Source organism: Pezoporus flaviventris, unplaced genomic scaffold (genome assembly GCF_033815535.1).
Source record: "Pezoporus flaviventris isolate CSIRO_AGI_PZ_B2104156 unplaced genomic scaffold, CSIRO_AGI_Pfla_v1 ptg000001l, whole genome shotgun sequence".
Lineage (NCBI taxonomy): Eukaryota > Metazoa > Chordata > Aves > Psittaciformes > Psittacidae > Pezoporus > Pezoporus flaviventris.
Window position 1 is genome coordinate 11,864,429 of NW_026892549.1, and position 13,258 is coordinate 11,877,686.

General features: G+C 39.5%; 1 protein-coding gene across 1 annotated transcript in view; it reads right to left on the minus strand.

Annotated features, from left to right (window-relative positions):
• Nucleotides 1-13,258, minus strand: part of LRP1B (LDL receptor related protein 1B) — a 794,792-nt gene that overhangs the window by 203,815 nt on the left and 577,719 nt on the right. Inside the window, exon 31 of the mRNA XM_061444942.1 lies at nucleotides 10,641-10,790. Within this exon, the coding sequence (XP_061300926.1) occupies nucleotides 10,641-10,790 (150 nt within the window). The remainder of the gene's footprint in view (nucleotides 1-10,640; nucleotides 10,791-13,258) is intronic.

Sequence of the window (13,258 nt, forward strand, 5' to 3'; positions counted from 1 at the left end):
TGTAGGCTTTAGGTGAATGTTAAAGTTAACCATGAAAGGGGAAACAACAGAAAAAAGGACAAGAAATTACAGCAGCAATTTCAATTCAACTTTATCTTCAGTTTGTCACATGTATTTTTAAACTGGAACAATGTAAATGGCAATATATGGACAGTAAAACATGCTTTGCAGTGATTTAAAATTTCACTCATGACTACATAAAAAGTATTAATTACTGTGAAATACAATCTTGCAGCCATCTTCTACATGAGAAAAAAGTATGAACCTTTCTCTTTTTTTGTCCAGTTACATATCTTCTAATCATCTTAAATGAAATAACTAAATGGTGCAAGTCTACATAATTGTAGTTTAACATCATCAGTATTTTCATTTCAGACAGAAAACTATAGATGAACCAAAATAAAACCCCAGAATGAAAAAAAATAAAAATCCTTGTTAGCATAACATGTGGATAAACATTTAACTAAAATTTTAAATTACAAAATCTTACTGAAGTCATATTTATTATTCATTTACATCAAGGCTTTATATCCTGTTTTAGAAAGCTATATGAGTAGAGTATGGAGAGTTAAACAACAAAGCCCATGCAAATCCTGACATTTCAGGTATTTAGAAAAAAAAAAACAAAACAAAACCAACAAGCCCAAAACCCAATTTAAAACAACAACAAAAAAAAAACCTAAAAAACCCAAAACAAACAACTCCCCAAAACCAAGAAAAAAAAAAACCCAACAGCAAAAAACAAAAAAGCCCCCCAAACCCCACAACAAACAAACAAACAAAAAAAACACAAAAACCCAAACAAAAACACCCAACATCAACAAACCTAGCAAAAACCTCCACCACAACCAAAACCAAACCAACCTGAAACAACTCACAAATTCTAAAGTACAGACATCTTAAGCTGGCCAGTTACAACTTAAGACCTAAATAATAAAACTTTTAATTGTTCAGAAACTGCTGGGTGGCCTTTATATGCCACAACACAGTCCTATCCCAAAGCAACTCAAATGTATTACACAGCTATTTTTGACAATAATTCTAAGCAGAGTCTTGGACTATTTCTCTCTGTGTTATTAACGTATTTCTCTCAGTAGATAAGTCACTTATGACTTATAGTATCAGGATGAATTAATCTACTTTAATTTTCATTTTAAAATATTACAGATTATTAAAAATCAGTTGACTTTAGAATAAAGACAATTTGCTTTCATGAACTAGAGAAGAAATGATGTTATTTAAAACCTTTAAATATCAAACTGAAGCTAAATTATTTATTTGCTTTATCATGCTAAGAAGAGTTGTTTGATCAGTAATGACAATTTTGTTGCTGAAACTAGGTCATAACATATATTAAAACTGTTGCATTTGTCCATTTGTTGTGTAACCAGCATTAAGCACAACAACATATAGGGAAACAGCAATTTGAAATGCAAAAAATTTCTACACTAGCATTGTGGACAGTCCTTTGGAGATTTTAAGCAGTACTCTGAATGAAAATTTTGATGGGCCATTAGTTTTCATTAATGGTGGCTTGAGTATTTATGGAAGCCAACTATGTACTATACTTAGAACTGGGCAAATTGCCTAAATATATTTCATATATTAATGCCAATGTAATGAATGGTGTTACGGCAATTAGAAGTCTGATGACTTGGAAAATTAAGGTGTATGTTTGTGAAGCTTTCTGATCTAAGCAACCCCTTTCACTTCTCAATTACATCCAGAAAAGTCACAGCTCCCACCATCTGAGCTACTAGAAACGCATTCTGCTGTTACTTTTGAAACTGTATTTCAAAATTTATTTTGGAACATTTAACTGCATGATGAAAATAAATGGTAACATGAACGCATTTCAGTAACACGAATCCTTGTTTTCTGTCTAAAATGAAATACTATCAATCACAGAATGTGACTGTCTGTTTAGATTCCTTGATAATACACCTTGATGATGGTATTATATAAAATTTGTGCTCAAAAGACATTGCTCTAATATCTGCACTCCCATTGAAAAGCCATCATATACATCTGAGTTTGTTGTTATTGCTGATTTTTTTTATATTAATTTCAACAGAAATAGCACTTATATATAGAATTATTCACTACATGAAGTTACTCTGTTATACTAGTAAAAAAAAAGTAGAAAAAGTCTACTATTTAGTATCATGGAATACTTCCTCTGAGGTTTCTACCACAAGTATTTAAAAAAAGTAACCACCAATGCACAACTAATTACAAACCTATTATGCAATCTACACAGTCTACATCATATTCCTATTTTGTATTTGACCTGATACAAAATCCAATCAAATACCTCCACCAAAACTGCTGACAGAAGACTTCAATATCTGTTTTCTCAGCTACAAACTTACAGTAACTAATCAATACTTTTCTAACAATGCTCAGTTTATGATTCATAGCCATATATCATTCAAGAAAATATACCAGTTTGGAAATGCAACAGACATTGCTGCAAGTTCCTTTGAATTCAAATCTTGTAATATAATGACTCTTCATCAAACCAGTAATACATATAGTTCCCACCAAAACCGTAGATTTCCACCTAGTTTCAGTTACAGCCAAGAAATCATTTTCATTAAGTAACTTGGAAAATAGGAAATGAGACTTCATGCAAAATGCCAAATACATTAATATAATTTGATCACACTCAGACACTGGCAACCAGGAAAACTGCTAAAATCAGATACTGAATATGATATATTAAACTCAAACCTTAACACAATATAGGAAGGATTTTCTTAATGTTGAAAAGAGTATCACTGTACTGTATAAGAAAATCAGGGATTCTTTCCCATGGAACATCCTGAGTTTCCAAAACAGTGGATGTATTTGTTATGAACTTGTGTGAAATGGTGCCAGTAAAAGATGTAGAAAATTATGCAGGGCGTAGTGTGCCATGAAATAGAACGTTTCTACAAGACCAGGAGAAACTTAAGAGGTTTTTGAACAAAACACAAAGTTAATATAATAGCAGAAGAAAGTTACTGTTGACCAAATGCAAGACAACAATGGCCGGTAGTAAACAAATTCACATTTTTGAATGGTAAGTGAACTAAGAATGGCTGATGATGAGTACACTGACACTTTACACAGTGAATGTGGATAAAAAAGTAAGAAAATGTTAAACAGAGCCTGGAAAGGACTAAACAATGGAAAACATCTAAAACTGTAGTGGTAACTTCCAGTTTACAAAGACTAAACTGCAACAGTAAAATAGAGGGATAGAAAGACGTACAGTGAAGAGACTGAGGAATAGGACTAAATTGCCTGGTGAAGCTCTGAATTACTCCAGATAATGTATTACAAAGCAAAACAAAACTTTACTGGCTTTGTAGCATTGTTTTTTGAGTTCATACTACAGTTGATAACCATGGACTGCCAACTGCTTCTCATGTCTTTTCCCTTTTTGAAATTAACAGAAACAAAGACCAAGGTAACACAAAGATATTAGAACAGCAGAGAGATTACTAAAGCAAGAAAGAAGTCAGTCTTGGGCCTAGCTTCTGTCAGTCATTAGTTTTTTATAGTTTTGAAAAATATTCTGGAACCTAGACTATACGATATAGCAAAAACAATTGGAAACTGCCAGAAGATCTGTTAGTTTTCTGCACAAAGGCTGTCCAGACAAAGGACAAAAGACACTAGGTCTTCATGCACACTACTGGATTATCCTTGGGTGTCTCCACTTGTGAGAGACAAGCCTGTGCTTTGTGACAAGGAGATGCTGATGGCTGCTTCCTCCCTGCTTCCCGTGCCCCTCCTCACTGGCAGAGCATGAGACTTCAAAAAGTCCTTGATCAGAGTAAACATTCCTTAGCAACAACTAAAAACATTGGTGTGTTATCACCATTGTTCCCAGGCTGAAATTGAAAACACAGCACTGCACCAGCTACTAAGAAGGAGAAAAATGACTGCTATAGCTGAACTCAGGACACACAAAGACCTAAAAAAAACCCTCAGAAGCAAGAACAACTGAGGTCTAAAAGAGATCACTGGTGTAGTAAATTTATTAGAAATTCAGCAATTTTTCAAAGAATACTTTCTACCCCAATACACCTAACCTTGGAAGGGGAAAGGGTGCATGGGAACCAGGGCTATCCCAGATCATATAATCCCATCCCTTCAATCCATGGAGGTTGCCATCACTGCTTCCTTGGTTTTGCTCTCCAATCCAATAATGTTCTGATGATCGACAAGAGCAGCCCAGCATATGACCTGGTGAGACTTCGGTATAAAGGGAGTCTCGAAACACCACACTGTTGCAGAATGACTCTAAGAGCAGGACCATAGAGTTCTGGAGGACTGTGCAAGCAAGGCAGGGGGTGGCCCCCACAGGTGGCCGGAGACCGGACATGGGAGGAGAATGTGGAGGAAGCTGTGGGGGCTAACCAATACTGTTATGCCAAGAAGGAGTGGCTGAATACCACTCCTATATATGTGTGAACTGCGTCACAAATAAACTAGAAGTTGCTTATCACCCATATTGGGTTGGCCTGTCTGCTTCTCCTCGCCGCTTACAAATGGCGCCCGAACAGGGACGCGGAGTACAGGGCCCTGGTCGCTGGGGACCCGGATTACAGGGCTCCGACTAGCGGGGACCCGGAATACAGGGCCCCGACTAGCGGGGACCTGGGATACAGGGCTCCAGTCGACGGAGACCCGGATACAGGGCCCCGGCCGACGGGGACCCAGGATACAGGGCCCCAGCCGACGGGGACCCGGGATACAGGGCCCCGACTAGCGGGGACCCGGATACAGGGCCCCGGCCGACAGGGACCCGGGATACAGGGCCCCGACTAGCGGGGACCCAGAATACAGGGCCCCGACTAGCGGGGACCCGGGATACAGGGCCCCGGCCGACGGGGACCCGGGATACAGGGCCCCGACTAGCGGGGACCCGGATACAGGGCCCCGGCCGACGGGGACGCGGAATACAGGGCCCCAGTTTAACGGGGACCCGGATACAGGGCCCCGGTCGACGGGGACCCGGGATACAGGGCCCCGGCCAATGGGGACCCGGGATACAGGGCCCCGACTAGCGGGGACCAGGGATACAGGGCCCCAGTCGACAGGGACCCGGAATGGTGAGTGAGCAGCGCCGGTGGCAGCGGCCAGGAAGCGCGGGCAATGCTGCTGCGGTGGCGTGACAGACCCGGGTGCTTGGACTAACCGAAAGGAATCCGCCGCTGGGGCAAACCAGACACTGCCGCGTTGGGAGGCCGATCCGGAGACCGAGGTTACAGGACGACCCAGAAGAAGACAATCCGGAAAAGGCTGGCCATGAAAATGGACCGAGAGGTAGCCCTGGACTTATTATAGTGCTTCTTATAAAAGCGGGGAACTGAGCCCTGAACTTTTTACAGTGCTTTTTATAAAAGCGGGGAATTGAGCCTGAGACTCTAAAGCAGCTAGCAGGTCTACTGGCTGTAGGGAAGGCTAAGAGATTTTTTTTTGCAGATCCTAATACAATATTTGAGGAGAGTGAGTGGCGAAAGTTTGGTGATGAACTATTTGATTCAGTGCTTAATGATTATAAAAAGGCAAAGAAACTCGGTAAACCACGGAGAGAAGTAATGAACTGTATAAAAAGATACAAGGCAGAAAAGAAAACTGCCGCGGTAGCAATGGAGAAACTAGGAACAGACGTCCCTGGTTGGTTGAAACCGGGGGAAGATTACAACTCGTTCCCCCCCCCAACTCGCGGGACTACAGGGTTTCCCACCCCCCCCCCTTCCTTTTCTCCCCCTCCATCAGAAGGTGCCACGGAGGAGGTGTAACCCCCTGCTCCCCCACCACCCCAGTTCCGAAAGTAGGGACTGTGAAAAGGACAGAGAAAGTATATTAGAAGGTATACGCATGATAAATGTCAAGGAATCCGAAAGAAAGAGGGCGGTGCCTCGGCGCCGGATCGATTGCGGTGCCATTTTGAAGCACGCAGTAGAAAATAGGGATCATGTGCTAGCGGGAGATTTAAAGGAACTGCGAGCCTCTCCAACCCACTACACCCTAGAGTGAAAAAATTTTTAACTCAGTCACGGAGGAGCCAGGTCTGCAGATGGCCACATATCGAACGAGATACATCTGATAAGAAAGACACAGCTGCGAGCAACGGAGACCCCGAGTTCGGCCCAGGATCAGCCCCCGAATCCCCTGAATCCGAGCCAGATTTATATCCTCTGCTTCCAGACTCTGACTCTTTGTCTCCCAGGTCAGTCTGCTCAGACTCACTGGCCCTGGAGACGCTCAGTTGTAACAATGGGCAACCAAGGATGCTTTCAACGGGTAGCTGTTTAACATTGGGCATGAAAGGGTCAACGTAAAGGTGCAGTTGCCGGCGGGCATTTATGGTTGCTGCTGAAGCAGGCAGGCCGCTATAGTTGCTGCCCAGCAGGACGGCTTTTGCAAAAAAAAAAAAAAAAAGGGGGGGGGGGGAGAGAGAGTAATGATGCTGCACTTAACCTGTCTAACCTGTCTACTTCTCAAGAACTGAAGAACTGATAACCTGGGGGAGGGGGTATATTTGTGTCCTCCTGCCTACAGGTCCATGGTGACTGCCTGCAAAGTTTGTCAAGCCTTGCCATGAGCTGGACAGATGAATGGATAAACCTGATGCCTCAGCTACAGGAGCTGACCGTGATTACCCCAAGCAGAATGAGACAGAGGAAGAGAAAGAACAAATAACTGCAAAGCATCACTTGGGGGCAACTGAAAAGTAACATCCTGAATATGTGTGCTTGTAAAGTAGCTATTATTAGAGGTGGTGATTTTGTGTATAAAACCACCTGTATTTACTAGCTAGTTGCTAATAAGAAACTGCACCTTGTATTGTATAGATTTGTCACTTGTAAAAGAGATGTTAGAGCATGGAAATTTGCAGTAGCTGCTAGAAAATGCTAAGGCAAAAGCTAGAAAGATTTTAATACAATGGTAGTGTTATAAAGCAGGTGATGGAACAAATTAAGAGGGGGGGAGAATTCCACTGGTAAGAAATTTCTTTGGCTAGTCCTTCACTGCCATCAGCATCTTCAACATGCTGCTGCACCCTGTAATAGTTACTCTGCTAATGTAAATATGTGTGTGCCTTGCTGTAGTAGCGACTTGTTACTGGATAAAACAAAAGGGGGAAGATGTGGAGACAGTGTTCTCACAGGAGAATGCATAATTGGTACATAAACTTTGAATAGTCCTGAAAGATACAGCAAGGCTATGGGAGGCCCGAAGAAGCTTAAGCAAGCAAGATAAGAGGCTGGAATTCACCAAGTTAATGAGAACTGTGGACTGTTGGCAAGCTTTCAAGGTTGAGTTCTCACACCTGTGTTTAACCACTTATATGTTAGTCATTAAGGGTCTTCAAAACATGTATCCAATCATAATATGTCAAATCACTGTAAGTGCTTCAGCCGGGGCCTTGGCTCAACTAAGCAGACTGGGTTGCTGAGTTGCTAAGCAGACAATTCTACATCGAAGGCAATTCCTGATTTGTTTTAATGTTGACTCTGTAAGACATGCAACGCTGCAGAACCTTTTGTTGTTGGAACAGGGACATGGATGTGAAGAGTTTGATGGAATGTGTTGTATGAGTCTCTCTGATTATGCTAATTCGATGCATGCACAGCTGAGAACCCTGGCTCAGCTTACCCAGCAATAGTAAATGAGCAATATCCTAAGAATAACTAGATGGTTGTCTTCACGGGGCAGTACAGGTTGAGTCAAACACTGTTGTTTGAAGTATTGCACTTATGTATCATTGTTAGGTTAATCATCGCAGCTATTAGACTTGTTTATAGTTGTGTGATAAAACAGGTGAACAGAATAACCCATAATGCCTTGCTTGCACAAAGAAAAAGGGGGGAATTGTTGCAGAATGACTCTAAGAGCAGGACCATAGAGTTCTGGAGGACTGTGCAAGCAAGGCAGGGGGTGGCCCCCACAGGTGGCCGGAGACCGGACATGGGAGGAGAATGTGGAGGAAGCTGTGGGGGCTAACCAATACTGTTATGCCAAGAAGGAGTGGCTGAATACCACTCCTATATATGTGTGAACTGCGTCACAAATAAACTAGAAGTTGCTTATCACCCATATTGGGTTGGCCTGTCTGCTTCTCCTTGCCGCTTACACCACGCTCTACCTCTTCTTTATGCTCCAGTTGGAAAAATAACAAACCCAACAATATGACAAAATCATACACTTAAAAAAAAAAATAAAAGAAACAAAAAATATAAGCTAAATCACTGCTTTTACCTGGGGAGACACTTAATGCAAAAGATGCAAAAATGCAAAGACAGCAGAGGCCTAAAGGACTGTGGCACTGAGATGAATCTAAATGCCACAAACCAGGTATGTGTTTGGACACAGATATCATGTCTTTTTTTTTCCAGTCACTGATGAATTCAAATGGTAAAAATGTTACCTTAGCATATACACAGGGAAGAAACATTCCAACTCATGTTGGGATGTATGTGCTTACTGTGTTTTTAGATAAAAACAGTCCAGAAAATTTATGAAATGGACTAAAAAGTATGAAGTAAACATTGCAATTACTGTGATTCACCTGCTAAAACTTCCTATTAAACTTGTAGGTAAACAGGTCAATAGAGATACTATGTTTTCACATATTATCATGCTAAATCTTACATTAGAACAAATTATTCATTGTTCTTTATCTATGTATTATTAGCTATGATCATTCATCAACTACAAATCTCTTATCTTGCTTCATATTGCACTGGATTTCCTCTTCTGATCCATTTTGCATGCATGAAAGCCTGACTATAAATCTACGAGCATTTCAGGAAAATAGACAGCACTTATGTTGCCCCAATATGTTGCACAATATAAAAATATACAGAAAAATGAATCCAGAAACTTCTTGTGTTTTTCAATCAGCACATGCAGAACTGTTAATAAAACTGTATTTGTTTGCACTTTTCTCCAACAGATTTATATACAGAATTATACTGCAATGTCATACTGCAGTTTATCACAACTATTGCTCCAAAACAAAGACAAAACCCAAAAGAAGAACCCAAACACATTGTAAGTCTGGTTTACTAATTCTGAATAGAAAGAGTTGTTATCACCCATAAAACCAAAGCATTCCATAATTAGGAGTATTAGATGTATAGATGTTTAAAAATTACACAGCAGAAATTCTCACATCTCCACACCTGAAAAAATTCAACTACTTTCATGCAAAGAAGCATGAAACACTCTTCCGTTAAATGATAGTTATAAACCTTTCATTCAATATCCCAGATGGATCATCACTGTTGTAGCTTCTGTGAATCACAGATGAAGACTTGATACCACAGAAATCGCAGTGACAGTATGAACCAGTATGAACAAATACTCTTTACAACTTCTGATATTAAGCGCTTCTAGTAGCTCCCTAAAGTAAAGGTCATCTATTAATTCTATTTCTAGTCACAATGAAATTAACAAAAGACAATTTGACTATACTACCATTCATGACTCCTTTGGGCACAATACTTGCTTTTGATGAATGCGTACGCAAAAGCATTGCCTCTCCAACAAATCTGGACAGCATTTAGAGTTCAATACTGGCCAAATACGTGTATAGTAAAACTATTTTAGCAGTTACCACTTTAAAATATGACTTAATTTACACCATATGCATAAAGTCTGTGCAGTTCATTTAGCATAACTTTCACAAGCACACCATCTATCTTTATTTTATCAGACAAATAAAATACTTTATAAAAACATTCTGGCAGTTGATGAGTCAACTATCCCAACAAAACTCTACTTATCAATTGAACTGTTTTTTTGTAACATCCAAGATAAACATAAATAATGTTTAATTGAACCAGAACCAAGGTCAGCAAAGCACTGGGAGGAAATATGGACAGCTATACAGTTATCTCTAGAATAATATAAATACCAATTCTGAGACAGACTGGAATTTCTTCAACACACTCTATCCTAGCTCAAGCAAGGGCCAAGAGCTGAAGATGAATACAAGAAAATGAGAATTCAAAACAGTATTTTCATAATATTCAGCAATCTGCAACTTAAAGACTTCTTGAATTTTTTAGTTTTTTTCTTATTTTACTTTTACCATTCAGAAGTTTTTGAACATTCTAAAGATCTCTAACATGCAAAGTATAACAAACAACTTATTTCTTCAACCAATTTAATACACAGAATATTAGCAGACATCTGAAAATCCAAATCATCCACCAGTAATTCATAACCAAAAGAAGTCTTCACAAAGTGCAAGCCAATCCAACAAACTCAGGCTATTCTTAATGAAGATAATAGAAGTGAGCAGCGGGAGAAAAGTCATAGAAATTCTCTGTAATGAAGAGTATAGCATGCCTCCTTCCAATATCCTTTACAAATAAATATAGCCAACAGTCTGTTACCTTAGTACTGTGTATATGTATGTCAAACTACATTTAGAAACATGTAATTGCAATACAGATTCTAAACTGTTCAATAAAAGATAAAAAACATTTTTCCACAAACAAAAACGTACTACTAGTGAATGTACTCTCTATATTAGCTATACAAAAACAATAGCTCCTCCAAGCTTTTGATAGTTCATTCTCAATTAGCTTCCAATCATTTAAAATCTAAGTTATTACTACTGGACTTACCCATAATGGCTAAAGCTGTGGCTTTTGTTAAGTCTTCTTTCATTGATTCAATTATTTCCAAATTACCACCATCTAGGTTGCATCTATTTATTGTTCCATTTCCTGAACTGATCCAGTAAAGTTTGTTCTCTCCATAATCTATCGATAAACCTGTAATTAATATACACAACTTTAACAACTTTGGCTTGAATGGATAATACTCATTTAACATTACACTGTTTTCATAATATATGCACATTTAAAAATATAGACACACACATTGTGCTTTAAAATTAAGCTTTAAAAAGAAAACAAACAATATAAAACTAAACTTGGCCATTAATAGTAAAACCCCTATGATTTTCAAAAGATTCCTGCCTTTTGTTTCTCCCAACATCTACAGAAATCAATTGGTGACTAACTGATAAAAGAGCATTATCTGGCAATGAAGTACTTGAGCGAACTGAGGTCCTTAACAAGGTCACTGGTAAATGCAAACCAGAAGCCATAATTTATATTCTAACATTACAAATACATAAAGACTTAGAAAACAAGCTACTTTTTCCTATTCAAAACTAGTCTGTTCTTTCCTTATATGCACAGCCCTCTGCTTAGAATGCTGGAATACGGAAACCTAACGCTAATTCTCAGTAAATTCATTTTCATTTTGCTTTATAGAGAGCTGACCTCATGATCAATTCTTTGGAGTTACAAGCGAAAGAACTGTAGAAATAAAAATACTTGCAAAATAACCTACTAAATGAACATAACTTATAATTTTCTGGAATTAAAAACAAAGAACTAAGTGATCATGTGTTTCAGACTTGTACAATCTCAAAAATATTCAAGTAATTGTAGCAGGAGATTTTCCACGGTAAATATTAGCTGGCAAATGAAGTTGCTAAGCCATTGTTCATCATACTTGAAAAATCATGGCAGCCGGGTGAAGTTCCTGATGACTGAAAAAAGGGAAATATAACTCCAACCATATCCTGGGCTGCATCAAAAGGAGCGTGACCAGCAGGTCGAGGAAGGTGATCCTGCTCCTCTACTCTGCTCTCGTGAGAACTCACCTGGAGTATTGTGTGCAGTTCTGGTGTCCTCAACATAAAAAGGACATGGAACTGTTGGAACAAGTCCAGAGAAGGGCCACAAGGATGATCAGGGGACTGGAGCACCTCCCATATGAAGACAGGCTGAGAAAGTTGGGGCTGTTCAGCCTGGAGAAGAGAAGGCTGTGTGGAGACCTCATAGCAGCCTTCCAGTATCTGAAGGGGGCCTACAAGGGTGCTGGAGAGGGTCTCATCATTAGGGACTGTAGTGACAGGACAAGGGCTAACGGGTTAAGACTTAAACAGGGGAAGTTTAGATTGGATGTAAGGAAGAAATTCTTTCCTGTAAGGGTGGTGAGGCAGTGGAATGGGTTGCCCAGGGAAGTTGTGAATGCTCCATCCCTGGTGGTGTTCAAGGCCAGGTTGGACAGAGCCTTGGGTGACATGGTTTAGTGAGGTGTCCCTGCCCATGGCAGGGTGGTTGGAACCAGATGATCTTAATGCCCTTTTCAACCCTAACTATTCTGTGATTCTATGAAATACGCTTAGCACCATGACAAGGGATGGCAGAATATTTTGCCTTGGTGCTAGACTTTTTTCAGGACTCATGTTAAGGTATCCAGCAGCAAGTTGCCGAAAAATACTGTATTTCACTCTATAGGTCAACCTTTAGATACTACACAGTATTCTTCCATCCTGTAAACTGCTTCTCTGTGGAAAGCCTGACATATTTTCAATATCCTGACAGGAGAAAGCAGTGCCATGGGCTGTAGATGCCATCATGCCACCACTTTAAGCACATTTGTTACAGTAGGCCAAAAGCTTGCAGTGCTTATGCCTAGAACAGGAAACTTTCCTGAGAATATGGATGAACCTTGACATCCGTTACAGAGGTAATATTCAAGTATAAAAGTTTCCTTACTCTGAGATGAATAGCATTTGCTATTCTCTAACTCCTGACTGCTACCAGTCAGCTGCTCACTGATTTCACCTAGACAAATCTATTCATGGGGTTGCTGTGAATGCAGTCTACACAGGAATTGCAAAATTGCAATGTTATCTTGTCAGGTTTTCTACTTCTTCAGATATTAAACCGGTATTTCTACCTGCAGATATTCCAATTACACAGCAGCACCTGACAAGAAATAACATTCCTGTTTCCTTCTACTCAAGTCTACCACATTTTTCTTCCCGAATTATTTTCCCATTGTGTTATTCTACCTTTACCAACCTCTGTAAAAACATACTATTTCTAACATAGTCAGAGCATGTTCATTTAGATTTTTCCAGGAATTGTCCTATTTTTGCTAGTAAAACAGATGTTATTAGCCATAAGCATCACAAATACTCATGATGCATTCCAGCATGTGTGACTGGCTTATAACTTGTGTCCTAGCTGCCAAAGTCAACCTGAACACGTGGATTGTAAAATAATAGTCTTGGAGAATTCTGTTGTGTTTTAAAAGCATTATTACCATGATTTAGGCTATCACTCATTTCACATGCATTTTCCAATTCCTTTACCCAATTTTCCAGAAATATACTACAATTTAAACAGTATATCACAAAGGTTATTCCAGCAATTCA